The sequence below is a fragment of the Dicentrarchus labrax genome, unplaced genomic scaffold (genome assembly GCF_905237075.1).
Source record: "Dicentrarchus labrax unplaced genomic scaffold, dlabrax2021, whole genome shotgun sequence".
NCBI lineage: Eukaryota > Metazoa > Chordata > Actinopteri > Moronidae > Dicentrarchus > Dicentrarchus labrax.
Window position 1 is genome coordinate 288,418 of NW_026136853.1, and position 15,158 is coordinate 303,575.

Consider the following 15,158-nt stretch of genomic DNA (forward strand, 5'->3'; position numbering starts at 1 on the left):
TCTGTCAGTGGCAGAAACTACTACTGTTAGTTTGTCCCAAGGACTAGCGTTAGCTTAAGTTGCAGCCATCTTTACAAATATTTTACCTGTAGTTAAGGATTGATTTGTACTAAACCAGAGTTGGTGATGGTTGGAGACACTAACAGACAGTTTTGGGGAGTTGAAATGTGCTTCAGGACCATCAGCAGGTAAAATGACTGAAGGGAGTCTGGAGGGCTGTGAGGGGACAGCAGAGGGTAGTTCCTGAGTCGGGTCGTACCGTGCAGTGGAAACAATGTCAGAGAGACCTCGCTATGGCTTATGGGTAATGTAGTTTGCTAGCAACTTGGGAATAAAACAGTTTGTAACGGAAGGTCAGAACATGACATCACAGGTGCATTATGGGAGATGCAGGCCAATGTGTTTAATCACTTTACTTCAGGGCCGTGAACGTGTGGAAGTCAAACCTTTATTTAAATCTGATTGTGTGACTGTGTGCTCTTTATTCACTTTATTTTAAAACTTTATTGATCCCTGCTAAAACTTTATTGGCCTTTATTCTGAATCCCATCCTCCTCTCCACCCAAACCAGTGGGCCTACCCAAACCAGTTCAGTGATTGATGACTTTATTAACAGCACAGAGATAAACAGCTCATCAGCCACATGAGGAACAGCATCAACAACAGATCCCTGCAGTGTTGCAACAGCACACACGTACATCTGTCATTAATCAACAACAACAACAACAACAACAGGAGCCTGCGAGGAGCGAGGCAGCGCCCCCGCCTGGCTGACACTGGGCAGCACAGGCTGCAGTGAACTACAGAAAATGGTAGATTGGGTATAAACCTGGCTTCTCTAATGGCCTCCTTGTGAGCCTGGAACATCTTGACGTTGTTCATGTTGGACTGCCAGTACTTCACGTAGCCACCGTGGTCCGCCGTCAGCATCCACATGTCGTTGTGAGACCAGGTCATGGCCCGAACCGGACTGTCGTGGGCCTGCAGAGGACAGAGGAGCAACAGGAGGAAGGAGGTCAGTACCACTTTACCCACAATCCCCCACTGAAACAAACAGGAGGATGGCTGCTGGCTCTGAATGTCCCCTCTTCATAAAGAAATTATCAAATGGTTTATACATTGAGTTTCAAAACGGATCCAATTCTAACCCTGAACGAGACCAGTTCTGACACTGAACGGAACCAGTTCTGACCCCCCTGAACGGTGCTACGATCCTACACAATGAACCAACAATGTCTGTCTCTGTAAAGCCTCTCACAGTACAAACATCTGATTAACTAACAGTCTGTTACTGACTGACACACAGTCAGTCAGTAACACAGACACACAGACAAGTCAGTAAACACACCAGCTGGTGTCACTGTGTGAGAGTGCTGACGCAGTTCGAGAGTGACGTAGTGAAATATTATATAATTAATAGGGGTGTAACGATTCACCAAATCCACGGTTCGGTTCAGACCTCGATTTTTGAGCCACGGTTCGGTTCATACCGCGGTTTTCCCCGTTTCCCCATTTTGCAGAGAAACAGAGAGAGAGAGACGTTATCTGATATTACATTAAGCGGATACAGCAGAAATCTTACATTAAAGAGCGTCAGTGAACACACCACTGCAGATGTCACTCACTAATGTTAGTTTCGGTTTGGACCCACATGCGGCGCACTTGAAAACTGATCCGAAGGATCTGTCCTAGGTTTCTGCCTTTTAACAGGCAGTTTTTCCTTGCCCTTGTCTCCAAGGTCTTGCTCATGGTGGTACTGTTGGGTCTCTGTAATTAATGTTATAAAGAGTTCGGTCTAGACCTGCTCTATTTGAAAAGTGTCCTGAGATAACTTCTGTTATGAATTGGCGCTATACAAATAAAATTGAATTGAATTGAATTGAATTGAATCACGGGTGAGTTTATCAAACCTACTGCTGATGGAGAAAGTCAGCAGAGAGACACACAGGGAGAGAGAGACAGAAAGAGGTGGAGCAAGTTGGCGTGTTTGCCGTAAATGACTGTGGGGAGAAGAGAAAGGGAGCAGATTAAAGTAGTAAATAAACACTAAAATAAGGTGGAAAATGACCTAGAATAACCTACTGTCGATACAAATACGATATAGGCATACACCGCTACCACCCCACGGGCCGCCGCCACTGCCGCAGTTACACTGTCTTAACGAGAGCTCAACAGTCCAGAGAGCGAGTGTGTCGCGGTTCTGTCTCTCGGATCCACGACACAAGACCGTGGACTTTTTTGTGTCTCGGTTTCGGTCTCGGTTTCAGAACAGTTACAGCCCTAATAATAAATAAGTTCAATATCAGCAATCAGTTCTCTTTGGACCACGTTGCTTTTGATTTTTAATCAATTATAAAAAACAAACATCACAGAGAGATTCAGTGCCATCTAGTGGTGCAGCTGCAGATTGGATGGGTGTTTACCTGTAAAATGGTCTCAAAGTTGAAGGTGAGTCCGTTCCACAGAGTGAACTCTCCACTGGAGGCTCCAGTGACCAGACGGCGGCCTTCAGGAGTCCACTGGAGACAAACAGGAAATACATTGATTTCTTCAGCACTTTTCAAAACCACAGCTCTGTGAGTATTTAGGATTCGTCCTTCAGACAGGAAGTGCTCACCCTGATCACAAACACGGGACACTTGACTTTGTTTGTGGAGGTTCGGACGAACTTGGTGGTGACGGCGTTCATCGGGTTGTTCAACATGCCCAGAGGAGGAACCAGCTGCAGCAAGAACACATCAGACACTGTTTAATGAGCTGCTGCTCTTCAGTAAGGCCCCCACTGATGAGGCGTTCACTGACACCCACTGACAATCTGGGATGTGTACTCACGTCGTTGTAACATCCTGCGTCCGGCTGCACGGCTCTGAAGTCTCGATGGTCTCGCTGCCACAGACGGTTCTGTAGAGTAAACACATCCAGTCAACCCACGTGCTGAACTGGTCCCAGTGACACCGAACGCTCACTGTTCTAATGATTATAATGTGGTTGTATGTTGGTTCTATTGTTTACTGATTATAATGTGGTTGTATGGTTCTATTGTTTGCTGATTATAATGTGGTTGTATGTTGGTTCCACTGTTTACTGATTATAATGTGGTTGTATGTTGGTTCCACTGTTTACTGATTATAATGTGGTTGTATGGTTCTATTGTTTGCTGATTATAATGTGGTTGTATGTTGGTTCCACTGTTTACTGATTATAATGTGGTTGTATGTTGGTTCCATTGTTTACTGATTATAATGTGGTTGTATGTTGGTTCCATTGTTTACTGATTATAATGTGGTTGTATGTTGGTTCTATTGTTTACTGATTATAATGTGGTTGTATGTTGGTTCCATTGTTTACTGATTATAATGTGGTTGTATGTTGGTTCCATTGTTTACTGATTATAATGCGGTTGTATGTTGGTTCCATTGTTTACTGATTATAATGCGGTTGTATGTTGGTTCCATTGTTTACTGATTATAATGCGGTTGTATGTTGGTTCCATTGTTTACTGATTATAATGCGGTTGTATGTTGGTTCCATTGTTTACTGATTATAATGCGGTTGTATTGGTTCCATTGTTTACTGATTATAATGTGGTTGTATGGTTCCATTGTTTACTGATTATAATGTGGTTGTATGGTTCCATTGTTTACTGATTATAATGTGGTTGTATGGTTCCATTGTTTACTGATTATAATGTGGTTGTATGTTGGTTCCATTGTTTACTGATTATAATGTGGTTGTATGGTTCCATTGTTTACTGATTATAATGTGGTTGTATGGTTCCATTGTTTACTGATTATAATGTGGTTGTATGGTTCCATTGTTTACTGATTATAATGTGGTTGTATGTTGGTTCTATTGTTTACTGATTATAATGTGGTTGTATGTTGGTTCCATTGTTTACTGATTATAATGTGGATGTATGTTGGTTCCATTGTTTACTGATTATAATGTGGTTGTATGTTGGTTCCATTGTTTACTGATTATAATGTGGTTGTATGGTTCCATTGTTTACTGATTATAATGTGGTTGTATGTTGGTTCCATTGTTTACTGATTATAATGTGGTTGTATGTTGGTTCCATTGTTTACTGATTATAATGTGGTTGTATGTTGGTTCCATTGTTTACTGATTATAATGTGGTTGTATGTTGGTTCCATTGTTTACTGATTATAATGTGGTTGTATGGTGGTTCCACTGTTTACTGATTATAATGTGGTTGTATGGTTCCATTGTTTACTGATTATAATGTGGTTGTATGTTGGTTCCACTGTTTACTGATTATAATGTGGTTGTATGTTGGTTCCATTGTTTACTGACTATAATGTGGTTGTATGTTGGTTCCATTGTTTACTGATTATAATGTGGTTGTATGTTGGTTCCATTGTTTACTGATTATAATGTGGATGTATGTTGGTTCCATTGTTTACTGATTATAATGTGGTTGTATGTTGGTTCCATTGTTTACTGATTATAGTGTGGTTGTATGTTGGTTCCATTGTTTACTGATTATAATGTGGATGTATGTTGGTTCCATTGTTTACTGATTATAATGTGGTTGTATGGTTCCATTGTTTACTGATTATAATGTGGTTGTATGTTGGTTCCATTATTTACTGATTATAATGTGGTTGTATGTTGGTTCCATTATTTACTGATTATAATGTGGTTGTATGTTGGTTCCATTGTTTACTGATTATAATGTGGTTGTATGTTGGTTCCATTGTTTACTGATTATAATGTGGTTGTATGGTTCCATTGTTTACTGATTATAATGTGGTTGTATGTTGGTTCCATTATTTACTGATTATAATGTGGTTGTATGTTGGTTCCATTGTTTACTGATTATAATGTGGTTGTATGTTGGTTTGTTTACTGTTATAATTTGTTGGTTCCATTGTTTACTGATTATAATGTGGTTGTATGTTGGTTCCATTGTTTACTGATTATAATGTGGTTGTATGTTGGTTCCATTGTTTACTGATTATAATGTGGTTGTATGTTGGTTCCATTGTTTACTGATTATAATGTGGTTGTATGTTGGTTCCATTGTTTACTGATTATAATGTGGTTGTATGTTGGTTCCATTGTTTACTGATTATAATGTGGTTGTATGTTGGTTCCATTGTTTACTGATTATAATGTGGTTGTATGTTGGTTCCATTGTTTACTGATTATAATGTGGTTGTATGTTGGTTCCATTGTTTACTGATTATAATGTGGTTGTATGTTGGTTCCATTGTTGTGGTGTTTACTGATACAACTGATCACATAAAACGTCTCCTGTCCAACAGGGACAGGAAGTCCTGTTTCAGGTGTTTTACAGTTTCCTGATAATCAATAAAAGTATTTGATGACTCATCCTGCACTCTGGACTAATGCTGCGTCCAATCAAACGCTTCCTCTCTGATGACATTTATGGGAGCTCTTAGTTTGATTCAAACTGCTAATATGGATATAATAAATAATAATGTTGGTTAATGTTTAGTCTCCACTACAGAAACACTAGCTAACTGCTAAAGGCTGATCAGGTTGTTATTGTTATTAGATTGATTAATGCTTTATTAATGGGAATATTGATTACTGATCAGGTTGCCCGCTGTGTGCCAACCACAAGACTTCAGACAGGAAGTGAACAGGTGTGTTTACCTCCAGGTATCTGATAACAGACGGGTTGTAGTCGATGGTTTTGCGGTTCACGGCCTTCCTCATGCGCTTCCCGTCGAAGGTCAGCTGCTGCATCGCCTGCTGCTGGGCGAAGTCCGGCCTCTTGTAGAAGACCTGCCGCGGAGCCTGGTGCTGGAAGCGCGGCATGTGGAAGAACCGCTGCGGTGAGCCGATGTCCGTCGCCATGGTGACACTGCTGTACCTATGTGGGACGGGACGCTGGGTGGTTAGTGTCATCCAGAGAGCAAATAGTGAGCACAACACTGAGCCAAGACAAACCAGCACTGACTAATGACAGTAATTAATCTGAATTCATCTTTAACTGATGAGCGAACAAAGATCATCCAGAGTGCGACCAATTTCTCTAGGTCGCACTGGAGCACCTGACGCTGCCCGGGTGAACACATACATTTATTTTGCAAGCACATCATCTCTCTGTGTTCTCCTGTGAGCGAACTCACACACTCATGGTAGGATCATATCGGGTTCTGAACCAATAAGAGACAGAGCTCGGGCGGGTCTTTGCCTCTGATTGGCTGTGGTCCTGTTCACCGCGCTAAACTGTGTGTGTTTAAAAATTGCACGCGACCTGAGCGCCAGAATAGCTGACTAACTGAAACGGAAAAATAAAATAAACACGACAAAACGAGGGAAAATGAAGAGAGGCAGAAATATTGAAAGTTTTTTCATTAAGAAAACCAAGCCTACAACCAGCCCTACTACTATAATCCCATCCATCCCCACTACTGAGAGTCCATCCCATCAAGACACGGAGCCCTCGGTCCCTGGTGAGATACCAAGACCCGGTCCTTCAGCAACAGCATCAGACTCAGAACCAGAGGAGGAGACAACCGAGTCTGGGATAGAGCCCGGCTCCGAGACCCAAATTAAAAAGGTCAAAATATATTCCTTCAGACAGGACTGGCTGAAACAGTTTCCCTGGCTGAGGTTCAACAAAGGACGCAACGCACTGCACTGCGTGTACTGTCAGGAGTGTGGTCAGAATATGGATGGAAATAGTGCATTCGTGAGCGGGTCAACGTTTCTTATCGAAACTTTAAAAAAACATAACGTGTCTAAAAAACACAGGATATGCCGTGGCCCCTCTCCCAGCTGCATTTCAGCAGCAGGAAGTAGTAATCAGGTCCTCTTTTATTTGGAAAGGTTTTATTTTGCTTAGTGTTTTAATTTGAAATGTTAGGCGCACCAGTGCAACCAATGCAAAAAGTTAGTCTGGAGCCCTGTCATCTATGAGGGACGAGGCCCCACTCTGACAACAGCTGCAGCCAACATCTCCTCTGAGAGCAGAAGGCAGTCCAGTTTGAGGCTGCTGGCATTAGCTATTGCTAACGATGTTTGCTGCTGGCTCGAGTTAGAGCCGCTTTCTGGTTTGAAAATAAAAACAATAACATAGCAACTCTTATCAAACTAAAGTTCACTGACAGAGTCCAGGAACTCGCGGCAGAATGGTAGGGGCTGCCGAGGCCAAAACAAAGAAGAAGTGCGATATAATACAGGGTCTAATGGACATGGTTGTCTGAGGCAGCAGCAGGTTCTTGTAGGTTACATTAGCTGTCACTGGGGAGAAACATGCTAACATGTGACTGAGGACACGTAGTTCTACAGCAGGATGTGAGGCTGTCCTTCCCAACACTCCACAGCGGGTGGCGCCGACACCGCTCCACAACCGCTCCACAGCGGGTGGCGCCGACACCGCCGACACCGCTCCACAGCAGACACACTGCCTGTACACTACAGACCATGCTGATTATGTCAAAGACACAAACCTGAGGAAGAGGCTGAAACTTTAAGCTCCAACACAGCAGCACCGCTACAACCACCAGAACTTCTACAACCGCCAGAACCGCTACAACCACCAGAACTTCTACAACCACCAGAACTTCTACAACCGCCAGAACCGCTACAACCGCCAGAACCGCTACAACCACCAGAACTTCTACAACCACCAGAACTTCTACAACCGCCAGAACCGCTACAACCGCCAGAACTTCTACAACCACCAGAACTTCTACAACCGCCAGAACCGCTACAACCACCAGAACTTCTACAACCACCAGAACTTCTACAACCGCCAGAACCGCTACAACCACCAGAACCGCTACAACCACCAGAACTTCTACAACCGCCAGAACCGCTACAACCACCAGAACCGCTACAACCGCCAGAACTTCTACAACCGCCAGAACTTCTACAACCGCCAGAACTTCTACAACCGCCAGAACCGCTACAACCACCAGAACCGCTACAACCACCAGAACCCAGTGGGCTGTAAGGTAAACCAGGACATGAGATGAGGGGTGGGTAAAAATATCAGTTCATCAATGCATTGCAATATATTTTTTCCCAATTCAATATTGATTCATTAAATCCTCTGAATCAATTCAAGCCCCTGGCCAGTGGGGGCACGGTGAGCAACACCTTTGTGTGATTTGCGTTGTACGGACGGAGGCCGCACTCGACCACACAACAACAACATAGCAACTGAAGCAGGTAGCAGACGTGATAAACCTTCAACTTTAACAGCAGACGTTTGGAGTCATTTTATTTTCCAGTGTAAACCCGGAACAGGAAACAGAAGTAAGGTAGTGTGTAAGCTGTGCCAGGCACTACTAAAATACTACAGTAACACCATGCAGACGATCTGCAGCAACCCGCGGCTAAACCTGTGGATTCAAAACAGACACAACTCCACAGATCCTTCCTTTGCAAACTGCCGCACACAGAAGATAACGGAGTCTGTGGCCGTCTTCATATGTACGGAGCTACGGCCGTACAGTGTCGGGGGAAACGGGGGTTTTAAGAAGATGGTATACACACTGGAACCACGATACGCCATACCAACACACAAACACGTGACGGAAGTCGCCGCCCCGAAGCTGTAATTTACTTATTATTGGATCGATATAGAAGCATTTAAATCAATATCGAATCGAAATTGATATTCTAGGCCCACTGTCTATAGATAGATATACCTACTGTTGAGCACTGAGCTGTACTCTTCCTGTCAGTCAGTGGTTCTGTGGTTTTTGAACACATCTCTCTCTCTCAGTATCTGGTCCATTATTTAAATCCTAACAGAATATTACAGATAACTTATTTAATGTAACCGCTACGAAAGCGTCACAACACATCTGACAATTTATTTATTATTTATGTCTGATGTAATAATGTGAAAAACTTGGAACTGTAAACGATCATAAAATGACTGCTTATTTAAAGAAAATATCATTTTTTCCACATAAAGATTAAAACACATTTGTAAATCTATAACTGTTTCTGCAGATATTTATTTTTAGATTAAACCAACTTTAATACATTTCTATAATGATATAAAATCAGTGACATTCACAGTAAAAGTATTAGTTGTGTAACTTTAATGTATTAGTGAGTTAACTGACAGATATGTTGTATAATGATGGAAGTTGAATAAATGTTGTTTATCAGTGTATAAGCATTGGTAAACTGTCCAAATACAGTTGTTATCAGTGTAAACAGCAATAATTACTGTAATCTCACAGATAATGACTTTTATTACACTTCTATAACTTTTATCATTCACATTAAAATAATAACAATCCAATAATAACAGAACTCTGCTGTAAATGTAAGTCTGATTATTGTATTATAGCAGAGTTCACCTGGATTTATAGATCATTGTTTTATACTGTAAATATCTTTAATTAAACATTATAAAGACAAAAAAACAATATTCTATGTTAAATTACAGCTGAAAACTATTTGAATGATAGAAAATGACTGTATTTGTACGAGTTATTTTCTGTTATTTTCGTTTTTTGGCGCTGCTGGAATATTAACAACAGATCTAAAACCACTACAACTAGACTCGTCCGATCTGGACTAGATTACCCCAGAGAGGATCTGTGAAACCCTGAGGGAGTTCACTGCTGATACAGCCAACAGTGCTCAGTGGGACTGGTCCATACGAATCAGTGGTTCCCAACCTGGGGCTTGTGACCCTCACCAGGGGTCACTAAAGCTTCACTTCTGGATCTTAAGAAGGTAAAAACTCTCAGCACTTGGTTCAGTTCGATGTACATTGCTGTGGAAATGTTCAACCTAACAATGATCAGAGAGCAGGAAACATTGGTCTGCAGAGAAGCTTCATACGTCTGTTAGACACCATTAAATACATCATACAGATCATCAAATCTGTGGTTCACAAACAGTCCCTGCACTGTTCACTGTTCATTGGACAGTGTTTAATATGAAATATTCATAAAATATGTGACTTAATCAGGGGTTGGCACTTTATTAATGAAAGGAGATCACGGACAACGACTGGGAGCCCCTGCGCTGTGGGAAAGAACAGTGACATGTCCTTTCACAAACACAATAAAGGTTTCACAAACCTGAAGTGATGTTTTAAACAGTGTCTGCTCACAGGTTGTAATGTGTGTTTAAGCCAGCGTTCACTAAGACGAGCAACAAACCTCCAGTGTTATCTTTATTCAGACCACTACAGTGCTGATAACCCGCAGTACTGCGAGGACAGGCTGACAGCGGGGGCACAGGTGGACGTGCAGTCACACCTTTTCAAAGTTTAGACCTATATTCAATTCAATTCAATTCAATTAACCTAAACACAAGATATACTCAGCTAAAAGAACAACAGCCTGGTCCTGCGTTAGAAAGGGACGCAGTCAAAACAACCAACGAGCTCATAGACAGACTATATACATTATAATAACTATATACATTATAATAACTATATATAATATAATAACTATATACATTATAATAACTATATATAATAACTATATACATTATAATAACTACATATAATATAATAACTATATAATATAATAACTATATACATTATAATAACTATATAATATAATAACTATATACATTATAATAACTATATATAATAACTATATACATTATAATAACTATATATAATATAATAACTACAATATAATAACTATATATAATATAACTATATAATATAATAACTATATACATTATAATAACTATATAATATAATAACTATACATTATAATAACTATATATAATAACTATATACATTATAATAACTATATATAATATAATAACAATATAATAACTATATACATTATAATAACTATATATATTATAATAACTATATATAATAACTTCCGGTTCCGCTCTGTATCGATGTGCTGCTGCATTGATCCTAAAGAGAGCTATGGATCGGGCAGAGGTCAGTTGATCAGCGGTAGGATGGTGTGGGGCTGTGCAGCCTTCAGCGTCCTACAGTTGCTATTAGGAACCGAGCTGCAGCACGCGGGTCCACCAGCGGCTAGTTAGCACCGAGCTAATGCTAGCTCTCCGTGAGCGCACACACTGTGATTACAGTCTTACAAATAAACAGTCACTGTATGTGTGCGTGCGTGTGCGTGTGTGTGTGTGCGCGCGCGCGTGCGTGTGTGTGTGTGTGTGTGTGTGTGTGTGTGTGTTAGCCAGAGAGGCTGCGGCTAACACTATTAGCTTACGCGGCTAAGCTAGCTAGCAGGCTAACCGTCCTCCTGTAACAACCGGCGCCATATTCTGACACTGAAACAGAACAAAGCGCCACAGTCGGGTCGGGTTCTGTTGGGTCGGGTCGTGCTGGGTCGTGCTGGGTCGTGTGTGCTGTGTTCGGGTGCTGTGTTGTGTTTGGTAGCCGGAGATAATAATAATAATGGCGGCCCGGTGCTGGTCGTTACAACAACAACGCGCTGCAGCTTCAGAAACTCACCGACAATCCGCTGCGTTAGCTATCTGGCTGTCATTAACGGGCTCGGTTCTTCCGTTAAGCGTCTCTCTGCGGAAACATGAGCCTCAAACTTTATTCAACTGGAATTAACGAGCTTCATCACGTTAGCCACCAGCGGACTCCATCATGACGCTCCTTCTTCTCGGCGCTGCACAGCATGCTGGGAGATTTTCCCAATGGGCGGGAGAACGCGCCGTCATCACGCAAAGGACCGTGGGAAACAGAGTTTTATATTGTATTGTATTGTTTTTTTCTCCTCTTGTCTTTTTGAATATTGATATATTATTATATTAAATAAGTGTGAGCTGTGTTTTAGTGTAACTGTTTACAGCTGGGTTACAACGTTACATTAATTCTTGTGTACAGCACTAACACAAATACCAGTGATTTTGTCTCTATTTTATCTTTATTTTATTTTTGTTCATGTCTTATTAGTGTGAATGAAAAGCACACTTCTATTATTCTCCTTGCTTATTATTATTCTTCCGTACCTTTTTACGGTCGACTACTCCTCCCGCAGTTTTGGTCGCACACACACAAAAAGGTACCAAAACGTGCGGCTCGGTGAGGACATCAGTGCTATGACTTTTCTAAGCGTTTCGCCAAACGGTTTGCCGATAAATCACCAAAAACCAGGCCAAAAAATGAATGGGTGTGTATTGGTAGAATGGCCAACTGAAAATAACTGCCGATTTCTGGACCTGGTCGCCTAGCAACCAAAGCCTGCAGCTCATAAGCTTGACTGAGAGAAAAAATTGTCGAAAAATAAATTTGTAAACTGCTCTCAAGGCCACAAATGTCACTGTACAGAAATTATTTATAGATAGAAACGTAGGCAAATGCGTTGGGGTCGCAGTGATACCACTGCTGAAGTTGTCAGACAAATGGTTTTGGCGGGAGACGCACTGATTGTACCGAATACTGGTTGCAGTTCCAGCAGAGGTCCACTGGGGGCGCTCTCCCATCAGTGCAGAATGAATGGGAGCAGATGGAGCTAGACGGCTACATTTGTCTCTTTCACCTGATTGTGGTTGAGAAATCTCAGATGTGATTGTAGTTTTTAAAGTTCAACATGGGTTATAGGTCGAAAGCTGAATGAACGAGTTCTGATGTCCTTTAGATTTCTTACAGGACGAGTTGTTGTTGCCCATAACGCGCTAGCATTCTGCTAATGAACGCTGATTGGTCAGTGAAGGACTGATTACGACCAGAGATCCCGCTTGATGGCATCGTGGCATCCGAAGCCCGACCACAATGTTAAGGCCGATTTTTTCGCCCAAGTTCTTTTTTTTTAACACAGCAACTTTTTTTGTGTTGCTGGTACTTTTAAAAGACTTTGTAAAGCAAATAAGTGACTCTAACAAATCTAACACCCAGCAATGTGTCATTTCTTTGCGTCCCCTTTCGAATGCAACATTCATCCTGTGAGCGCCCTCAAGTTAGATTTATTTTGTGAGGAAGAAGACACTCAGACTGTAGTAACTGCACTATTGCTTTCAGGCTGAGGGTGGTATTTCAAAATAAAAGTCTACAACATCACAACGTTCATTGTATGTTAACAGGTAGGGGGTCTGGTGGACACTTTATTAAAAGTTTCAACTATCTACACTGCCTATGACTGCACATTAAGAATAGTTTTCTTTCTTAATTATATTTTACTCATTAATATAACTATTGTTATCAGTGTTATTGATACCTTTACTTATTATTGTTAATAATAATAATAATAATAATAATAATAATATTACGACATGCTTATTATTCCCACCATTGTTGTTATTACTTATTTAGTTACTTTAGCAATTTTAATTAAACCATGACGCTTCCTGCATTATCCCAGGACAATATTATGCCAAGCTCCATTTAAGAAATACCATATATTAACAATTATTTGTGCTTACGTAATAGCACATAACTGTAGAAACACAAGAAAAAAACTCATCATATCTCAACAGCCTTCTTGTCAATTCGGCTTCAATATAATACATAAATACAAACTTTTTGGCCGACTTTGTCGCATCAACTCGTTACCAGCCTCACTATTTCAGTGGGAGGAGATCATGGGAATAGATGGAAAAAACAGGATTCATCATTAAAATACGGGGTGGTTGGTGGATCACGCGTACGCCGAATTAAACACCGGTAAGAATGCTGATTAACCGTGTCTTATGTGTGAGTCATGGTGAAAGAGAGAAGGAGAGAGGACATGATAAACAGAAAATAAAGTAAAATAATGTCTGCTCTGTGACCTGCTTATCTGCCCTCTCAACTCTGCCCTTCGTACGTCATCACCATAACAACAAGCTGCTTCCGCGGGTAATTTGACATTTAATAACTTTGATTGGAGGACAGTTACAAGATGAATCTAATTGGCTCTTTGTTTTTTCTCCGGCTCTTTGTCTGAGGTAATTTTTTTAACTGTATATTTAGCTAGCATGCTACCTTTATAATTGCGGCTTATAATGTTAGCTATATTAATTATGTTAATTACGATGTTCCCTTTAATCATAAATGTGGGAATATTTTAGATTCAGCTTGTTAAGTGTTAATTGTCCTGACGAGGAACAACAAGACGGAATCGACAACATTAAGCTAAGTGCTCTTTTTTCTTCTAATGACATTTTCATTTTTTATATTTCATTTCTCACAAATATTACATATTACATTATTGATGTTTTGTTAGCTGTTTACTTATTCTATCACTAATTAATGATTTTCTTTTGTTTTCTCTTTTTTCTTTTTGGTTGTTTTTTGATTGTGCATAAATCTGACACCTGATGAACACCATGCAAAGAAGGATAGCAGCAACCCCAAAGACAGAAGATCATCAGAGAGGACTACAGCGAGACGGCAGCTGATCAGAACATCAACCCCAGATGACACGGACACAGTATTAAGACTGGCGATGAGCAAAACAAGGACGGCCTGGAGTTGTAAATGAATGAATACATGAAAAAGAAACAAATAAATGATATGACATGAAATTACAGAGTAGTGTGAATGTGTTGTGGTTCACATGCACCAAGCATTAGGCTGGCAGTAAAGTACCGCTGGTTGCTAGGCAGAATGTTTTACAAACTGTCACTGCCACATTTTGAACTATTTGTTCTCTCATATGAACACACACATGTTGAAAGCTTGATCTGTCACATACTGTAAGCTACTGGCCAGAGTCAGTAATATATGGGCCAGAGTCAGTTATATATGGGCAGAGTCAGTAATATATGGGCCAGAGTCAGTTATATATGGGCCAGAGTCAGTAATATATGGGCCAGAGTCAGTTATATATGGGCCAGAGTCAGTAATATATGGGCCAGAGTCAGTAATATAAGAGCCAGAGTCAGTTATATATGGGCCAGAGTCAGTAATATATGGGCAGAGTCAGTAATATATGGGCCAGAGTCAGTTATATATGGGCCAGAGTCAGTAATATATGGGCCAGAGTCAGTTATATATGGGCCAGAGTCAGTAATATATGGGCCAGAGTCAGTAATATAAGAGCCAGAGTCAGTAATATATGGGCCAGAGTCAGTTATATATGGGCCAGAGTCAGTTATATATGGGCCAGAGTCAGTAATATATGGGCCAGAGTCAGTAATATATGGGCCAGAGTCAGTAATATATGGGCCAGAGTCAGTAATATATGGGCCAGAGTCAGTAATATATGGGCCAGAGTCAGTAATATGGAGCAGTAATATAAGCCAGAGTCAGTAATATATGG

The 15,158-nt window shown here is 40.8% G+C and overlaps 1 protein-coding gene across 1 annotated transcript in view; it reads right to left on the reverse strand.

The window, feature by feature from the left end:
* The window catches only part of wdr33 (WD repeat domain 33), a 28,574-nt gene extending 16,967 nt beyond the window's left edge, over positions 1-11,607 (reverse strand). The window contains exons 1-6 of the mRNA XM_051394395.1: positions 11,420-11,607; positions 5,644-5,863; positions 2,833-2,901; positions 2,618-2,722; positions 2,424-2,519; positions 830-981 (exon numbers count right to left, since the gene is read on the reverse strand). Coding sequence (XP_051250355.1) covers positions 830-981; positions 2,424-2,519; positions 2,618-2,722; positions 2,833-2,901; positions 5,644-5,847 — 626 coding nt within the window. The 5' untranslated portion in view covers positions 5,848-5,863; positions 11,420-11,607. The remainder of the gene's footprint in view (positions 1-829; positions 982-2,423; positions 2,520-2,617; positions 2,723-2,832; positions 2,902-5,643; positions 5,864-11,419) is intronic.
* Positions 11,608-15,158: the final 3,551 nt, after the last annotated feature.